General features: G+C 33.2%; 2 protein-coding genes across 3 annotated transcripts; one reads left to right on the top strand and one right to left on the bottom strand.

Annotated features, from left to right (window-relative positions):
• Positions 1–1,084: 1,084 nt before the first annotated feature.
• Positions 1,085–5,854, top strand: LOC123269740 (1-phosphatidylinositol phosphodiesterase-like). Its single transcript, XM_044735576.1, has 2 exons — positions 1,085–1,483; positions 5,846–5,854. Exons 1-2 carry the CDS (start codon positions 1,085–1,087, stop codon positions 5,852–5,854), a joined length of 408 nt encoding a protein of 135 aa, XP_044591511.1.
• LOC123268578 (protein bowel-like) lies at positions 5,682–15,187 on the bottom strand. 2 transcript variants are annotated; one of them, XM_044733801.1, is made up of 3 exons: positions 15,165–15,187; positions 9,897–10,684; positions 5,682–9,599 (listed from the first exon to the last, which is right to left on the bottom strand). In XM_044733801.1, exons 2-3 carry the CDS (start codon positions 10,661–10,663, stop codon positions 8,768–8,770), a joined length of 1,599 nt encoding a protein of 532 aa, XP_044589736.1. In that variant the 5' UTR covers positions 10,664–10,684; positions 15,165–15,187; the 3' UTR covers positions 5,682–8,767. The 2 variants fall into 2 exon arrangements, with proteins under 2 accessions (XP_044589736.1, XP_044589735.1); XM_044733800.1 differs by lacking the exon at positions 15,165–15,187 and adding an exon at positions 11,404–12,535.
• Between the last annotated feature and the right edge of the window lie 5,616 nt (positions 15,188–20,803).

Raw genomic sequence — 20,803 nt, 5'->3', positions numbered from 1 at the left:
AGAACGAGTTTAAATATTTGTGACAAATTCTGTGCATGTTATTACTTTTAATCAGAGCATTTGTTAGTAAAGTTTAAAATAACATATTTTTTTTCAATTTATTTATTTTTATTTTTTTTTTTATACCCGCCCCGATCAGCAAAGCCTCGGCTTTGCAAAAGTCGGGCGACGCCCCCCTCGCGCCCGGCAAAACCTCGGCTTCGCTTCGATTTTGCGAAACCCTTTCCACGGAGTTGCGTACTTTCAGCTGGAGAGCAAAAAAAATAGTATACAACCTACGACCAAAATGTTGGATGCCCTGACGTATGTGATATGAAAGCCTCGGTTACGCCTCGGCCATCATATCCCATACGCCAGGAAATCCAACTTTCTGGCCTTGGGTTGTAATATACTATGTATTTTATTTTGATCAATTTTATTATGGAAAATGAGATTATGAGGCGTGCACTTTCGGATTTTCCAAACTTTTTTGTTTCAAAATTTGCGATGTTATGTCGTAAAAATTCGTATATTGACTACTTTTATACGGATTTTAACGATGGAACATTGTAAATTTTCCCGAGTCAGAATAATGAACCTACATGAGCCTACATGAACCTACATGAGCCTACAGGATAATTTTCAATTGTTTTGATCGATATTATCCAATTTATAAATTGAATTTTTAAGTTTTTTTATCAATAATTTTTTAGTTACTATTTAAATTTATTTGTATTGTACTATTTAATATTGGTATGAGTATATTTTGTGAGGTTATATTGATCAATCAAAACAATTCAAGATAAAAATATCGATTAAAACAATTAAAAATTGTCCTGTAGGCTCATGTAGGTTTATGTAGGTTCATTATTCTGACTCGGCAATGAACATGTAAAATTATGAAAGTGAAGTATTTCGAGTCTAGTCCTAGATTAAGACGAGAATTGTAATTTTCTATATAATTTTTTTTTCGGTAGACGTTAATATTAACCAAGCTTATCATCTTTTAAACTCATAAGTTTATGTTCCAGGTAAATCAAAAATAAAGAAAATGTTCAAAATTTTGTTACTAATAATAATAGTAGCAATATTGTGTTCGGAAACAATGGGATGTGGCTATCCTATCCTAGAGCCAATTCGACCGACACGTCCGGTTTCCCAGACAAATCCAAGTACTCACTTGTCGAATCTGCCAGATTCGCGGAGATTGAACACAGTCGCACTTCTCGGGACTCATGATTCAGCAGCATATTCTGTGAGAGGTCGTTTAACGAACACCCAAGTGATGAATATAACTGAACAATTAGAATTCGGCGTTCGCGTGTTTGATATGCGAGTTCGTCGCAAAAACAATGAATTTGCGATGCATCATAATTTCGTATTCTTAAACCAAATGTTTGAAGATATATTAAAAGAGATAAAAATATTTTTGAAAGCTCATCGCCAAGAGCTAGTAATATTGCTAATGCAAGAGGAGTATGAAGCTGAAAATTCAACTTTGAACGTATGTGGAATTTTTAAAAAATATGTTCAAAACGAAGGACGATTCGTCCGATATTGGTCACTCAGTAACACTATCGGAGAACATCGTGGAAAAATTTTATTCGGCCAAGTTCACCATAGTTTCTCGAGATGTATAGTTTATTTACCCTGCACGACTCAAAACTTTTGGCAAATGACCTACTTAGATGCATATATAGACAAATGGAAAATGATTAAAAACCTTCAAGATAAAATGTTCGATCCGAATATATATAATCTATGCTACATTAATTATTTATCTGGCCATGGTGGCTTTTTGGAATCACCATTCGATATTGCTAAGTTCATGAATCCACGAATGACTAATTATTTTCGCAATCCCAGAAACACCTTGTATATCATTATAGCCGATTTTCCGACAGCTGAACTCGCTACGAAAATCATCGATAGTAATCAATTGCTATAATTATGATTAATATAACTCTTCATATGTGATTGGAGAAGATGTCCTGCAATGCTAACCGGTTGAATTGTAATACTCATTAAAAATGAGTACTTAATATATTTTATGATTTTAAGCGTTGTAAAAATTTAGATTATACCAATAAAACTTTTGGAAAGTTTAAAAATACATGCTACATGTATACTTGGCACTTAAAAAAATTAGGAAAACGGTTGACCCGGAAGGCCATTCCTGCAACTTCCCGCTAATTCCATACCTGGACGCTTGAAATTGCACTTATGCCGTTTTTGAACTCTTCGAGCTCAAAAATACAATTTATGTGTTGTTTTGAGCTCTCCGAGCTCAAAAAGATAGCTTTTTTATGCTTTTGAGCTCTTCGAGCTCAAAAGTCTGATAGAAGTTTGATGAAACACTATTTTTTCAATTTTCAAACCGCAATAATTTTTGAATGAATGAACCGATTTTCACGTGGTTGACGGCATTTGACGCAGTTTCTTAAGCCTTATGAAGAATCTTTAAGTTTGAATTGATCAAACGAGAAATTTCGGAGTAATTCCGAAAAAACACTTTTTTCGGTTTTCTTTCCTTCACGATATCTCTCGAACGAATCAACCGATTTTGACCGGATTAGCGGCGATCGACGTGATTTTTTAAGGCTAAGAGCTGATAAGTTTTTGGAGTTGATTGATAAAGCCGTTTGAACGTTATTTAAAAAAATCACTTTAAAAAAAAATTTTTTTCACAGTTTTTTTTAGATTTCTCGAAATCTATCGGTCCGAATCGGTCCAAATTGTATTCAAAATCTAAGTTTGGCCAAGCCCTTTCGAATGGCACCAACCGTGATAGATTCGGTCAAACCGTTCAAAAGTTATAGGAGGTTTACATACTTACACACACACACACACACACACACACACACACACACACACACACACACACACACACACAAAAGGGTAAATGACAGAAACTAGAAAGAAGGAAAATAAACACCTTAGCCACCAGAAGGAATAGCAGTAGCTAGATCCTCCCCTCACGAAATAATGCCTGACGGCGGTTTCCATGAGGGATTAGAGGAAAGAAGAAAAGGGGTTTAGGATGTAGTGGGTAGAGGCGTTAGCGTCGAGTTTTAGTATGACGCTGCGTCGAGTCGCCACATATCCAGGCCGAACAGCTATGCCTGGAATCCGTAAAAGGGATTCCCCCCCCCCCTAAGTTAATAAAAAAACACACACACACACACACACACACACACACACACACACACACACACATACGTACAGACATCAAGACGCGGCCAAGTCACTCAAAACAGGAAAGGCACCTGGACCTGATGGCATCCCGGCATCGGTGATCAAGATTATAGCCCTGGAATACCCAGACTTACTCCTGAACACCTACAACGCATGCTTGGCAACTGGCACCTTTTCCGCGGTCTGGAAACGGCAGAGATTGGTTCTCTTAGACAAAGGTAAGGGAACCCCCATAACACCTTCGTCGTTTAGACCACTCTGTATGCTAGACATTGCTGGAAAACTGCTCGAGAAGCTCATACTGCCCGGATAAAATCGACGACGCCGAACACACATTCTTCGAGTGTGCTCGATGGAAGGACTACAGAAGAAGCACCGAAGAGATCATAGGCACCAGGCTCTCCCCCTCAAGCCTGGTGACCTATATGATCAAACAAGAGGAAAACTGGTCAGCTGTTGCAGTTTATGCACAGCACCTCCTGAAAGACAAAATCGCAGAAAGGGACCAGTAGCCAGGAGTAGGCGTCGTGAGACGCAGCACGACTGGATTGAAGTAATGCTAACGCGGTTCCAATCCAGTCCTCCCCGTACCATCTAGAGGAGAGGGGAAGAGGAATGTTTTTTTTAGTGGGTAAAAATCTCCACACTACCGACTATCGATATCTGCCGGAAGATGGGCGGCAGAGTTAACGATACCGGTGTCTTTTGAAGATCTTTTTTCGTACCTCTTTACAAAAAAAAAAAAAAAAAAAAAAAAAGACATAGTGACACCCTCGCGGGGATAGTCAGGGAAGCTTCCTGTGACCTTCAAACGTCAAGATCTGATGAAATCTCGATTTTTGCAAAACGGGGTAAAACCTATAACTTCCCGATTTTTAAAAATTCAATAAATCCATAATATAGAATAATAAATTAAAAAAAAATTGACCCTATAGGCCATTTGTGGGACTTATCGCTATGCTTTTGCTAAAAAAAAGATAGGAATGATTAAGTTTGTAAATATTTGAGCTCCTTGAGATCCAAAATAGTTACGAAAAGATTGGACTTTTCGAATCATAATTAATTGGTGGTTAAATTGGTGGTAAATATACATGAAATATTTGAGTTCAACTTGACTTTAAAAATTACGTACAATTTATTTACGAGTATCAAGTTGAACAAAAGTGATCTACTGAAAAAAAAGTTAATTTGAATTAAAAGAAAAATTCTTGACCTAAGAAAATAATCTTGAAGATTTTTATTGTCTTGAATCAAGTCGATGAATTTTTGAATCAAGTAAAATTCACTTAAACCAATAAAAATTTTTTAGTTTAAGAATTTTTCTTCTCAAATCAAGAATATGAAGTTCTTCAAAATTGTTTACTTGATTCAAGTAAATTTTTTTTTGTGTGCAAGTTATCAGAGATGACTATTTTTACAATTTACTTAGCCGTCAAAAGATCATACAAATTTTCTTCTCACTTTATGTAAACTCTACTATTACAACCGAAGGTAATTTAGAGGTCTTCACTTTTCACTATCAGTCATTGTCATAAAACAGGTTAAAGTCCCTGATAGCCACCTTAACTCAAACTTGTCGTCAATCTACTGCCGAAATTTGTAGCCAACTTGATGGAAAGAGTTAGCAAACCAAGCGGTTTTAGTTAAGTTGTCTATAAGTTATTCTGCAATTTGACGTCAAGAGTTGCTGTATAAGTATTTTAGTCAAGTTGTTGTAAAGTTGAAAGGAAATTCAACTAAAAGCTTAGTGTTAACTTGTATTCAAATTGCAGCCGTAGATTTTGTTCAATTTGCTTACAACTGTTATTTAGTGAAGAATTACCGCCAACTTGATGTTAAATTAACCGTAACTGCTGGAAGTCAACTACTTTCTAAGAAAGCGCTGTCTATCAGGGCGTAATATTTTTTTCTTTATTTTCATCTATCGTCATCTATAGTTTTACTAAGAATCTAATATTAACTGATTTCGTCTATATCCAAATGATAACGTTATCGATGTTATCATTAACTATATTGTGACCAAATATAACTAATTCAATCTACTACAAATAAATATTTTTAATTCATTGTGTTATTATTTTTTGTCAAAAGTAGTAATATTTCCTTTTTGAGCGATTCTTAATGAACCATTAATAATTTAATCATTAATAAATTTATTTACTCTTTTTATAATTTAAATTTACCATAATTCGTGAAAATTCGATAGTTTCTATTCAGATAACTATTAATATCCCAAAAAAAAAGAAATTACAGGATTCCTAGGAGGTCTATCGACCTTTAATACCAACAAAAATTTTATAGAATCGATAATAGATGCGCAACTAATAAAAAAAAATTAAAAATAATTTTTTTTATTTGTTTTACCGTTATTTTTAGAATTGATTTCATTTTACATAATTTTTCTACTCCAACCCTTTTATAAATATGTCTTATTTGTACAGTTAATAAAAAATCCACTGACCTAAAAAGTAAGCCCGAACATCAAAAATGAAAGAAAAACAAAAACATTTGAATAATAATTTCCTTTATTTGTTCATCTATATATATTTGTTTTATAATCTTATCGTATATTACATCAGTTGTATTTTCCGTAACAATACTCGACCTTATATTGACATTACAGTACATTAAACATAAAAATATATAATATTAATATTAATAATAAAAATAGGTATCCTAAAAAACATGGCCGCAATTTTCGTCACAACCGCTTATAAGAAAATAGATAAAATTGTACTATACATAGTCAATCATCAATTCAATGTATTTCACAAAAACAAGAATCACTTTTTTTAATATTTATAAATTTAACAACCAACACATTCATTATATCATGACATTACTTATTTTATTAAAATTGTTTGTATCTTAATTAGGCTAAATAAAAATATTGTTCAATTTCAAAATACATTATACGTTTACATGATAAATGTACCTAAATTATCACATAATTAATACGACCTCATCTCTCGTTTCTTCATAGTTTTTTTTTTTTTTTTTATTTATAAAGTACTTTTTTAAAAATTCTTTAAGAGATCCTTCAACCGATTTGAGTTCGCTTAATAACATAAGGGTATAAGACACTTAGCATTTACGTTTGTATCTTTCATCAACACAAACACACACATCTTAACATGCTCAGAAGCCACATAGGATTTTTAAAAATTTTTTTTCTTTGTGCTCTCCAAGAAGCAAAACAGACACACTCTTATCCTTTTTTAAAAGAAATTAATTTGCTCCGCCCAGGAAAAAATACGATTTCAAGAATTTTTTTGTCCGCCCTTTTTATGCAAAATGAAATATTGTCAACTTGTTGAAGTGGAATAGGTATTAAGCCATTTAAATACATGACATTTCATGAAATTGATATCTCAGTTTCTAAAAATATGTCCAATATTTTTCCTTTGTGCAGAAAGGCTTCAAAATAGTTACAAAAAAATTAAAAAAAATTGCTGATAAAATTTTTAAGTTTATATGCTTGGTAGCAGTTTCACTTATGTTGACAATAGATTTCTTCGGAGAAAAAAAAATAGATTTTTTTAGAGGATCCGGTTTCGTCCTTTTTTTACTATATTGACCTAAAAGAGCTCTTAAGTTTGAAATAATCTTTAAAGATGTTGAGGGGACAAAACAGGTATTATAACGCATTAAAAAAAAATTTAAAGTTTTGAAGTTATCAATAATTTAAAATTTTTACTTTTTTCTACTGGCGCCCAGAAAAAAAATGTTAAAAATTTCAAAACTTCTTCTATAATTTTTTGTTTATCTAAGCAATTATTTATTGTCAGATGAGTTCTTTTCGTTATGTTTGGTCTAGAAAAAGTACAAAAAAAATTTTTTTTTTTTGTACTCATAATCGATACGTTTTTTTTTCAGGGAAAATTTTGCAGAAACTTGAAAAAATTCTTTCGAAAAAAAATTTATAATTTGGCAAAATTGATGTAAGCCGATGCGGATAAAACCTTTAAATTCCTTCTAATGGTTGTTTGGGCCTCTTCAACACTCAAAAAAGAAAAAAACGTACAAAAAGCCCTTTTTTGGGGCAAGTATAAGAAAGAACTGAAAATGAGCTATTTTTCAGTAAATTCCGGCAACCTATGGCTGCTTCTCGGTAAAGTGGTACAAATAGAATTTCTTTTATGGCGCAATATCGGGTGGCAGAAAAAGAAGTATGAGAACAGAAGCTTGAAGGTCTAGTCCCTTTGTGATATTTTTTTAAAGACTGCTACCATTTATCGTCCATAGACCCGGACAAAGCGACTAGTTAATAGTTAACATTTATTTGAAAACTACACGAGAAAGTGCAGGTATACCATCAACCAATACTCGGGTATAGACCTGGTTTTTGTGTTGATGAGATGAGGGTCTACTATTTATTATTATTAATTCACGAATAGATTTAACGGACAGGTAACCAATCCTTGGCACCCGACATCTACCGCCGGTTTCCAGAACGATTGCACCTGTCACACGGTAGCACACATACACACACATAAACTAAACGTAGATGCTAGTGTCCTATACCCTACACTGGATTCTCGAGACATAAGAGTCCGTAGCTGGTTTTAAGCGGGTAAATTTTGCATCCACAAAGAACGAATCCAGCCTTTGTATCTTCGAGGATCATTTAAACTTTCAACAGTGAGCTTTATACTAATTCTTGGAAGCACTTTTGTAATCACACTATGCTCACTTTGTTAACGTAATTGGCACAGGCCACATCTATTTACACCGAATAGAAACCCTGCTGGAGGATACTACTTGCCGTATAGTTGTAACTGCTACACTAAACTTAAACCTTTTTCTTAAATTCCAGCTAGGTTTCCTTTGTTTGATTAAAATAATAGTACTATCACCGACCAATTGCACTGCGAAGCGTTCTTAACCTAAAATTTCACTTACAGTTACTGATAACGATAATGTGTGATGCTGGAAGCTAAATAACCATCATTTCTACACAGTAAAAGATTTTACCAAAAATAAGTATACATTTTCTTGAATAATAAAATTCTGATTGCAATCAAAACTTAAACAAATTAAAAAATCAAAGTCAACTAGAAAAGGTTAAATATTTAAAAATTTTTTACCATGTAGAATTAGTGGTCGTTGCACTATTGAGATTGTACTTGTTGATCACCACAAAAAAAAAAGGATTTATGCTTATGAATAGTTAATATATGAGCGTTACATCATTAAACGAGTACGGGCAATGAGCAGTGTCTTGGATATAACTTAGATCCTCAAGTTGGGAGTTGAAATCTCTGCGGGAAGGATGACTCCGCCATTTCCTTAACTTCAGTCCAATCGCCTTCAGTCTCTCTTTATAAATACATAAAGCATATAGATATTCATTTTTAACTTACTCATACTCAAACCAACACACATATATTCTCACGCACATTCAAATCTTTTTGTCCTTGGGATAATGGATGCCCCTCGACTCTCAAGAGTCCGATGATTGATGGTACAGAAGCATGCCACACCGTTCTTTTTTTTAAAGTCATTACGAATCCGTTAAGCGGATTCCGGCTCTTCTGACACCAGTCTAAAGCAATATAAGTAATATAAGCACTTTTAGTGTCTCTTTATTATTTTACCGGCGCATTATGTCCTCGATGGTGAATCCTTGTCTAGCAGGTGCGGGTCTAGGTGGTGGCGGTGGTTGCGGAGTTGGAGCTCTTGGAGCCCGAGACTTCTCTTCTTGAATCCTTTCGCGTTCCCGTTCTCGTTCCCTTTGTCGTTCAAGTTCTCGTTCGCGTTCACGTTCTCGTTCCTGAATCTCCAGGAGAACCCTTGACGGACCAGGTGATCCAAGTCTTCGGCGGTAGGAGGTAAGGATTGGTGGTGGTGGAGGAGGAGGTGGCGGTAAATGAGCTGGGGGGTTGCTTTGACCATTACTGGTAATGGTAGCTGGTTTCACTGGGAGCAAATCCCGTCGAATTTGCAGCTGAGGTCTTGGTGTCAGGTTCTGAGGTGTGTAGCTTGAAGAGGAACTGCTGGGGTTTGAGTTAGAACTGGGATTAGGATTCGGATTACTGGAAGACGTTGAACTAGAAGTTGAACTAGAAGGACCCGGACCTGAAGCTTCTGGGCCATCTTCTTCAGGACTGTCGTCGTCTCGAAGAGCTTCCTCGAGGGCTTCGGGTGGGACGTCACCTACTGCGTGAGTAAGTGCATGTCTACGTAAGTCGCAGTTCCTTCGGAAGACTTTCCCGCAGGATGTACATTCGTAGGGCTTGTGGTCGGTGTGGGTCAATAAGTGCGTCTTCAAGTTGCTGCGCTGATTAAAGCTCCTGGCGCAGACTGGGCACTTGTGGGGTGACTCCTCCATATGAAGAATCTTATGCACTGCGAGGGTGCGACTCTGGCAGAAGCCCTTTCCGCATTCGCCACACTTGAACGGCTTCTCCTTGCTGTGGATGTACCTGGAATATGATGAGGATTAGTAAAGTTATCTTGTTATTATCCGTGTTAATCTGATCTAATTTGGTGGTGTTATAAGTTTAGAAACTGATCTTTTTAGAACGGATATTGTTTTGACGAAGGTAACTTTGTTCGGTGGTGAAATGTTTAAAAGGGTGGATGGAAATAGGGTATTCAAAAATTTTTCAACTAGTAGGTTTGTATTAGTAAGAATGAATCAATAGGAACACCAATATTCGGTAAAAATAACCAGTTTTCAATAAAAATGATCTAAAACTTTAATATGAATCAATCCTTACCGATGATCTCTAAGATGATCCTGCCGTCGAAAAGCTTTTCCACATATATCACAGGAATACGGTCTCTCGTCAGTATGAGTTCTTTCGTGAATCAACAAATTATAACTTTTCGTAAACTGCCGATTGCAGAATTTACAAATGAACTGTTTTTTAGGTCTAGATGCTCTTCCTGGAGCACGAAGCAATCTCCGGTCTAGGTGCTGATGAGCTAGAGGTCCTCCAGGTGGGTACATGGCACTGCTACCAGGAAATGGACCCGTAAAAACTGGGTATCCTTGCGGAGGCTCCAACAGTGGAGGTGGTGGCAGAAGAAGAGCTCGTGCTGCAGCTAGTTCCTTCCTTTTGTCAGCCATCATCGCCATTATGTCATAACTAGAAGACTTCCTCACTGGTGGGCCATCTGGAGCATCATGTTCCTGGTTCGAATTCGCTGAATTCGGTTGCGGAGGCGGTCCTGAAAGATGTGGATGCATATCTCCAGGATAAGGCGCTAGATGCAGCCGCGATGGTACCACCGGAACGAAAGCTGATGACTCCCGGTGATGAGGATGGCCTAGCCCCGCTACGAAACTATGGTGATGATGATGGTGATGGTGGTGGTAAGCTGATAAGCTTGCTGGATCAAACTGTCGGGATCCAGAAGATCCAGAGCCTCCTCCTGAGTTTGAGGAACTTGATCCATGAGATGTGTTCCTCGTGGATATCAGCAAGTCCCTCGACCGTGTTTCTTCCGCCGCGGAAGAGGTTATCACCAAGTCCGTTGGCATCTTGTCTCCTTGGCTCAGTACCTATAAACAGAGCAGTGACTTTAGAATGTAGAAATTAATTATAAACATCAAATTTTTAAGAATACAGCATTTGTTGATGAAGAAATGTTTTGTTGCTCATTAATTTGGAAAAATAAAATTTGACTTTGATAAATTTAATACCTCAATTGAAGAAAATATTATTCGGATTAAAAAATGAAAAAATTTTAAGCTATTAAAAGATGAGAAGAGAAAATTTCTTAGATTAAAAGATTTTATAAAATATTACATTCAATAAAATCTACAATATTTCTTGGCGTGTATTGTTTTTAAAAATCCATGCTCAAGTAATATCATCTAGTATCGTCTAAGGTGTTAATTACAATCGTTAATCATAGTCTTAACTGTCTTAGTGTAGATGTGTATACATAAAAACGCGCACTCTATCGGCAGCAATCAGGTATCATACGCGAGCGCGTTCCACGAATCTACCACAAGAGACTGGTTATCTCACGAAGCACACCTGCCAACATGGCTTCCGCGGGGCCGTGATGGCTGGTCCTCCGCCGCCATCATGGAATCACCGATTAAATATCCGTGCGCTGCATACATCATCACACATTTCTTGTAGACACCAGTATCAAACTACCAAAACCGATTTCCTTATTGAAGTATATTTGAGATTTAAGAACCCCTTTGCTATTAAGCACTGGAACTCAACAGCATTCAGATACAAAGCATCCATACAAAGATTTAATTACCTGTGACCTTGTATAAAATTCTCCAGCGTTAGTTCCAGATCCAGGATTTCATTGCAATCACTATCACACCACAAAACAAGAGCTACAATAATGCATTAAGCCTTTTTGAAAAAAAAGCAAGCTAGCAACACATCACTGACACTAGTTGGGATCAACTAATAACTGATAAAAAATCCGATGACTGATCCACCAGGAGATCTTCTTTGAGTTTGCTGATCTAACAGCAGTCAGCTATCAGTCATAGTGGCACAATACTAATTCACGTAATAGTGCAGCTGAAACTAGAGTACACCAGTAGCAACTTAAACTGATTCGACATAACTGTAGCACACAAGTGGTAAGTAGCAGGTTCGAGGTACCAGCGCGTTTAACTGCGTGTTGGACGCCGTCAGGTAAGCTACCTCCACCTCAATCCACATGCCAGTGTCTAAGTGTGTGAATATGTGTGTTTAAGTGTCTGTGTGTGAGTTGTGTGTCGAGCAACCGATGGGTAGAAGAGAAGCAGTATGAGTACAGCGGTGAGTTTCTTTGCGTTTGGCTGCCGCTAGTAGCGCTGCTGCTGGATTGGATATTGGATGTTGGATGTTGGATGTGCTACACAGTTTCTTCCTCTGCTACCTCCGTCCTGCTCTAAGAATTCTCCTTCTTCGTTGAGTTACCTGGTCCCCAGTTGGTAGATAGTGGGAGTAGAGTAGAGGCTTTACCTGAGATACCTTGAATGCGAATGTGCCAGTGTAAGAACTAACTATATCTGGCTGAACAGTGGGGGATTGTAATATAATGTAATGGAAGATGGAGAAGCTGCTCGACAAGAAGGCAAGATCTTGGTGGCCTGATTAAGACAAAGATAGAATCGGCTGGCGAAGGGGACCGGCTTTATATTCGAGGACCTCAACTTGTTGGAAGTGGTTGCTTGCGCCTGAGCCTGGACCAAGTAGAATGCTATCAGGGCCGTATTACTCAAATTTAACTCGCCCTCTCAGTGGGACATCTCACCTCTGGTTTATGGACTATGGCATTAGATCAACCAAATCAAAATTTGCCAGGATTTGATGGCTGTTGGCATTGTCATTGTCATTGTTGCTGAAGATGCTGTTGCTGGAGTTAGACTTGGGCTCGGTATTGGTGCTTGATTTGCGATCCGTGATCCATGATCGAATCTGCGGATTTGTGCGAGTACCAGCTGGAGTCTGCTATAGACAGAGAAGCTGGAAAAGAGACGGAATTTGCTTAGCCAGAGGCGCTTTCGAAGAGATCGTCTACTTCTTACCAATACCACTTGGTTCTTTACATTACATATTATTTCTTACATTCGCCGACGCCCAGCCGGCTTTACACTGTACAATATACACCAGTTGCTGCTGATATATATGGATATTTTAGTCTTCCCTTTACGGGTCTCATCTATTTATTCAAGTTACCTTATTATTCCTATCATTGTTTGCGCTCTCATAGGTTTTATTTGGAGACACCTGTGTTAGTACACTGTTTCTATTTCATTTTTAAGGTGGAAAAGTTAACACCATTATCAAACTTCCTGCCGTTTGATGGTTGTGAACTAAAACACAAAACCCGTTTTCACTGTTTATATTAGACAGCTATTCTGTTGTAAGACCCCAATAAATTTTGTCGTCTTCTTATTCAAACGATCTTTAGTTTTTAATTTTTAAAGCACCGGGGTTTATGGATGATAGATCTTATGAAAAATTTTGTCATTGAACTGAATTTTATGCCATATATTGGTATTTGAGATTACAAATTAACGTAATATTTATTTTAGAATAAACTAATCATGCTTTTTTGTAACGCATATTAAAATGTAAAATTTTTTTTTAAATAATCTAGATTTTTTTAAATTAGAGTTTTTTTAACGCTTAAAAAATTTAACTGTACTATAATTTATAATTGTTATCTTGATTTTTGTAGGTCGAAATTCTTTCAGGAGCAAGCTGGAAAAAATTGATAATGTGCTACCACGTGTAAAATTAGAAATTGATGGTGTGAAAATCGTATTAAATACTGGATTTCTTGAAGGATATAACAAATGAGAAAATTTTTTCACGCTACTGTAACAAATTACTAAAAAGAAACAAATTATTTTTATGCATCATTTTGAATTATAAGGTTGAAATCAAAATTCTAGGTATAATATTGAATACCCAAAAAAATCTCAAGAGACCTTTTTTTACCGAAAATTCAATTTTATTGTAAACTTCACCCTTTAGTCAAGATTTTGAATTTTTTAGTTTTTTACCTATCGAAAATTTACCGTCTAGATATTTTTTTTCTATCTTTACCGTTCTGATAATAACCTTCTGAACAAAAAGCAACACCAATAATTTTAGTTCATTGACCAGTATTTCGAGTCTAAAATTTCAAAATTTCAGCCTCAATTTTTTAGTACATGGGAACAAGGTCTCAGATCTGTTACTTCTCCTGGCAAACGGACCATAAAAGAATTATTATTTAAAAGCGAGACCACTTTGCTTATTGGGGATTACGTGTGTCCCGGGATTTGCGTGACCAGAAACCAAAGTCCCTCGAATAATATAATTCGTAAGCTAAATTTAGTAAACCTTCGCCTGTGAATATACATCCTATATCTGGATCTGGATCTGGACAAGCCTCGATCACGATGCAAGGCATTCCAGGGAACAAAGCCCGAAATTTTTATAGGAATCATAATAAAAACGTTTCCTGCTAAATCTTTAAAAATCCAGTAGGCTATTATCCGTACAATAATGTATCACACATTCATAAATATAATGCAATGTAATTCCTGAATACTACACTGTCCCTGAGAAAGTTCTTACGTCCTCGAACGCCCGGTACACGGATTGTCTCTTTAGCAGCGCGTTAACTTTGAGATAACCTGCCCTTTAGGTGCTAAGTTATTTTAATTGTCCAACTAATTTTATCTCAAACTCCATTCCTCCGTATGGTAAAAGGAAATTTTCTCAATATAATAAAGTAAATAAAGGTAGCTTTACTTTACTTTTAATTTTATTTTTTATTTCAACTCACGGACGAGTATTAAAAAAAATATTAAAAGTATAAGAAAATGTATCAATAAAGGCTGGATGAAATTAAATGAAAATATGTCTGAAGTCTGAAGCATTTTAGCCATATATATATATATATATATATATATACAAAGTGTAGTGGTACGGCGCGCGTTGCTTAGCGTGCAACCGCCCGATGTTGTTTTGTTCACTGAACTAGTTCCCTCTCTTCTTGCCCCGCACTTGTCCGAGGCACCGTAGTCCCTATCTGGACCTGGACTGCTTGTGGCTCTTTTTCGCTCTCTGTCGCTCCGTATAAGAGAGAAAGAGACTGAACCGGTGAGAGAGGGAAGCCAATTTTTTCAGTTCCTCGTGCGTCAGATAAAGACAGATTACAAACTCAAGATGGCTGGGGTCTTTCATTTTATTCTGGCATACCAGCACGACACGTAATGAGAACGTACCATCTTTACTGGTCATCAGTGCTATATAATACTGATATATAGTATAAATAAATTACTAATGTTATTTTAACTAAAGATAGTTGACTATAATAGTCTGATTACACTTCAAAAGGTTTTTGAAAAATTTATAAGCTACAGAAAATTTTTTTTGCTTATTTCTTGTGATTTATGCGAAAAAAAATCGCTTGCAAAAATTGAAAAATTTTATTCCTAGATCTAATTAAAATTTTCGTAGGAATCAAAATTTATATTTTCACGTTAAAATATTTATGTGCTTGATGAATGTAATCCTTACCTCAAATTTATCAGTTTCTAAAAAATTTATCCTGTTTTGAAGTATAGCCTGGACTCTCAGAAGAGGAATGAAGAGGTAGAGGCACTGAATACATAAATGTATAATTGAGTTTTTCAGAATTTGCGTATGTATGCTGAATTATTTGAGGAAGATCAAAGCCTTGGATCCTGATTCGAGTGAGGAATTTATTAAATTGGTATTCAGTATGAGTTTTATGAGTAGCAAGTGCCTCCGTTGAATGACCGAAGACAAATTCCGTAAAGGATTTATTCGTTGTTTTCATCCTCAATAACCTGTTTGGTAATTTTGAGTTTTTTTATCAAGGGATATTTTTTTATGTGAAGGAATATTTTTTTTATTTCTTCAAAGATTTTTAATAATACTCTATATTTTAGATATTTTATTAAAAAATCAGAAAATAATTTTTTTTTACCTTAAATATAGTTCGATTATTTTGAGAATTGTTATTTTTTACTTACCTTTGTCTGCACCAAAACAAATTTAAATGTCAAACCATTTTTAATGAACGGAAAAAAAAATTAATACACTTGAATATTCACTTAATTCTTTAACTTACTAAAAACCCAATTGCAGTCAAGGTTTTAAACTTTCTGAATTTTAATATTTTGATAGCACCTTTACAGGTTTTAGAGATAATCTTTGAATATTACTTCAGGGCAGATAACTATTTTCATTTTCCTATCATTAATAAGATATTTTTCAAAGGTGTCAAGATAACTGCTTTCATTGAGAAAAAAAAAAAAAAAAAAAAAACATTTTGTCATCTTCATAGAAAAACATATTTTATTGATTTTTGCGTTTCTTGAAAAATTGTTTTTATATAAAAAAGTTGATAATTATTTCAGTTAAAAATAAAATTTAAGTAATTCTAATTGAGAAAATTTTCTGTAGAAAATTTAAATACATGTTATCTTCACCATAATTTTTTTTCTTAGAATAATAATAGAAAAACAAGTCTTGTTAAAACATTTACAGATGACCTGGTACATTGCCTTTTTTTTTTAACTTGCTTTTTAAAGAATATATATTTTTTTGTGATATTTTTTTTCCTCTTGACCTACACGACTATCAGTGGGCTTAAAATCCACCGCAAGTACCTGGAAAATTTAACACTAATGAAAACTAACAGGTTTTGTAACTAAATATATACACATTAGGGTGTCCAAAAAAAAATCTGTTTCCACTCGTTAAGCTTCTGCAGTTTTACGCATTTTAACTTCATAAAAATCACTCACTAATTATTTTTAAGGGTTTCTAAACTTTCTAAAGTTGAATTAGTCTTCACAGATTTTTTTTAAAACCACAATAAATTAAAATGAAAAATAAAATAATTAAAAATGTAATTATATCAATAAAATTGTGCTTATGACAGGAGAAGAAATATTTTACGATATTTTGGCTTCTATTTTTTTAATTTTATTAGTCAACATAAATACAGAGTGAGCATACTGATTTAATTTAATTTATTTTTTTACACTTGTGATAGTTTTAAAATGATTTAAATATTTTTATCACAAAATTTAATTTTAATTAATACAAAGGAAAATCATTTTTGATTAAGATTTTTTTATGTTGCTAAAATAATTTTCTTGAGTACTGTTAGCCGGTAACGATGATCGTTACTTTATTAGTGATTGAAAAGAATATTTACAGAAATATTTATCTATATCAAAAATAAATAAAATAATAAAAAAAATTATGATGGAGCCGAAACGATTTTTAAAAAAGAATAAAAAATTTCTTTTATAAAATACAATAGATACAATTATAAATCGATCTTACATTCATTTAATTGGTATTGTTTTTATCTTTTTTTTTTTTATATTTTATTTGTTACAAGTCTTTTTTATTACCTCTGATTTTAAATTGAGCGTTTTAGTTGATTTTTGTTAGTTATATTTCAATTATTTATGTTTTCAAGTGGCAGTGCCACGAACACATTTAATATAATTAAATATTAAATAAAATTAAAAATACAGTCGCTTTATAATATATATTTTTTTTACAATAATATCTTCAGTATATCTATGTACTTATTTATTAATAATAATAAATCTTGTTTTATGTATATATATTAAACTGTCTCTTTAATTGAATAAGTTTGTTTATAAATAACCGATCGTTCTAGTGCTTAATAATTCCGATGAAAATATTAATAATAAATCTATTTGTATATCCACCTCTAAATATTATTTCTTATTAAATATTTATAGTAAGATTGTATTTAGTACGGGTACTATCTTAAATATTTAGATAATTAAAACCTCTTAAAAAATAAAATAATTGTCGATTAACGTTTTCTTGGGCGTATGTCGACATCCGAAGGTCGCGACGCGTTTCAAGTGTTAATAACCGATAAATTAACCACGGCAATTCCCTGGTCGACAATTACCACGCTTTCTTTTAATTATTTACTGAACAACGAGCTCTTGTTACTTTGTTGCTCCAAGTTATCGGTGTCATTTATTATATTTACAAGCATTTATAATTTATCTGTTCATCGAATCGGTCAGTCCTTCGATCTCCGAGGACAATTACGATAAATAAATAAACAACCAGAATACAAATCGATACCGAAATATTTCGGGTGCAAATAACTGTCTCGGTGATGTTTAGCTCCGTCGAAAAATAATCTGGGTATCGCTTTTAAATATGGCACAATCTTGAGCACCAGAGTCTCTTTATTTATTAACTTCCTCCTGCTTTATTTAACAATAATAAACCAACAGAAGAACTACTGTACTGATTTTAAATCTCATGTGAAAACATTTAAGGGTACCCGAGTCGAAATTAAAAAAGTGATTTGAGCCTCATGAGCCTCCTTTCTTTTGTTGTTGGGTTTGCATTGAAATTTAAAACTGTATTTTCACCCTCATCGGCCTAAAAATAGGCTGTTGAGGTCGAAATCATAGTTTTAAAACTGTATTTTGAGCCTAAAGAGCCTACATCGAGGGTCTGTTGGTTGATTCCATCTTTTTATTTTTTAGAACATAGAATTTTTTCATAATAGAAAAAATTTTATAAGTAAAAAACTGGACTTAGAAAATTTTTAACTTATATCTTTGCAAAAAATTTTTTTAGTGTAGTTGAAATAAAAATTATGACTATTGTAATTAATGTTGCAACAATTTATCGATAATCCATAAAATATACGGACGGTAATAAGCAATAACATCTCAACTTATATTTTTTCTAACGTTTATCGTTAGCATATTCGGGTTAATATATGGGGCATTTCATGCCAAATCGACCACTTTTGACCCCGCCGATTTTCGATTTTTCTAAAATTTTTGTATCTTTCTCTATCCTACTAAAAACAATTTTTAGTTTTTTCAAATTTTTTTACCCAACCAAAAAAAAGTTACGAGTTATTTAAAAAAAAATAGTTTTTTTTTGTTAAACAACCATAACTTTTTTGAAAATTGACTTATTGGGATGTTTTTTTTTTATAATTTTTGTTTTAAAATGTACTTTTTAGAAAAAAAAGTCAGAATAATAATTCGAATTCATATTTAACGTTTTTTTTTTAACCTTTTAGAAGAAAACGAAAATTTGGGGATGATGCTCATTTTTGATTTTCGATTTATTTTTTTTATAAAAAACCAGTATATTCCGCGAATTTCCTGAAATTTTCAATGGCATTTTTTTTTCTTTCTATTTTCTTTTTTAGTAATGAAAAAAAAAATTTTTTCCTTCAATGTTTGTTTTTTGTTATATCACTCTGAAAATTTTTCAGCAGATTTAAAAAACTTCAGATTCAAATACTTATTTGTAATACTTATTTGTAATAATGCAGATTCAAAAAATTCAAAATCCGAGAAAAAAAAACAAAAAAAAAATTCAAAATGACAATCATCAATAAGATTGGATTATTTTTTCGTATTTTTTTTTTTTCAAAAACTAATGTCTAATAGTGAAAGAATACTCAAATTCTCCTGAATTTAGGATATGTAAATTATTTAAACGTGTAAAAAAATAAAGTCATATTCCATTCAAGTTTACTGTTTATAAATCATTCAACAAAAATGTTTTAGCTGTGTAAATGAAAATAAATTCAATCAAATTTTGTTTGAAATTAATTGCCTCAAAATTTTTGAAAGTTCATGCGTTGCTCCAAAATGGATCGGATAACAATTTAATTTTTTTGTTTTTGCATGTAGTTTTGGAAAAAAAATACAAAAAAACATTCAAAGCTTCTTATGATTTTTGATCTGACTTTATTGAAAAATAATCAAATCTTTTTGATGATTATTATTTTTAATTTTTGTTTTTATTTTTTTTCTCGGATTTTGAAGTTTTCTAAATCTGCTGAAAAATTTTCATTGGTTTTACGAGAAATAAACATTTAAAAAAAATTTTTTTTTTCATTTCTAAAAAAAAAAATGAAAGAAAAAAAATGCCACTCTGAAAATTTCAGGAAATTCGCAGAAAATACTGAAGTATTTTATAAAAAAAAAAAAAAAAAATCGAAAATCAAAAATGGCAATCATGCCGAAATTTTTGTTTTTTTCGAAAGTTTAAAAAAAAAACGTTGAATATGAATCCAAATTATTATTTTCATTTTTTTCTCAAAAGTATATTTAAAAACAAAAATTTTCAAAAAATAAACATCCCAATAAGTCATTTTTCAAAAAAGTTATGGTTATTTAACCAAAAAAAAAAAAAAGATATTGTTTTTAAATAACTCGTAACTGTTCTTCGGTTGGGTAAGAAAATTTGAAAAAATTCTGAAAATTGTTTTAATAGGGTAGAGAAAGATAAAAAACTTTCAGAAAAATCGTCACCATATAGATTTAGCTTATAAGAATGATGAGATGTGAGTCAGCTCATCGGTCGTACGGTGTAGGGGTTAGTTATCGGTTTGGCAAGCGCGCGGCTCGGGTTCGAATCTCAGTTAGAACGGATTTTCACTTTATTTCTATAGCTAGCGAATATTAGGTCTAAATTAAGAATCAAACGGTATTGAACTTGCGATAGCTCTGCATAAAAAAAAAAAAAATAAAGATACGACACTGACAAAATCCTTCTTTTTTCATTTTTTATCAAATGGCATATTTTAATTTTCAAAAAAATGGTGACTGAAAATTTTCTCATTATTTTTACTGTTGTTTTTTGTTTTAACCCGGTTAAAAAAATCTTTAAAATCAAAATTTTTAAAATTCCATACGTGCAACGATAACTACATCCTTACTGATTAAAAAGAAATTTGGGTTTTTATTTTCAAATGGTCCGTTTTTGAGTTATCGATACGACCGTGCAGGGGGAAATTTTTTCTAGTGCTCTACGAGATTATTAATAATTTTGTAATAATTAAATATTTTTTAAGAAAAATTTAGGGTAATAATCTTTAATGTACCCTTAATAAAATAAAAAGAATCCAATCCCCAAATTCCTTTATTTTCCCTGTCAAAAAAATTCCCGAAAATCACCTTCTTTTTCGACCGTCACAGTAGTATTCTCCCTTAAAATTTGAAGTCGATTGACCACCTATAACCCGAGATGAATTCAATTAAAAATTTGATATTTAACATCGATTGCATACGCTCTCTGCACTTCTGTACCAGTTTTTTAGTTATAAAAAGAAAACTAACTGTCAGAAACTTTAAAAAAACTGACAG

This window comes from Cotesia glomerata, linkage group LG7 (genome assembly GCF_020080835.1).
Source record: "Cotesia glomerata isolate CgM1 linkage group LG7, MPM_Cglom_v2.3, whole genome shotgun sequence".
NCBI classification, from domain to species: Eukaryota; Metazoa; Arthropoda; class Insecta; order Hymenoptera; family Braconidae; genus Cotesia; species Cotesia glomerata.
This window is presented reverse-complemented; position numbering and strand designations above follow the sequence as displayed.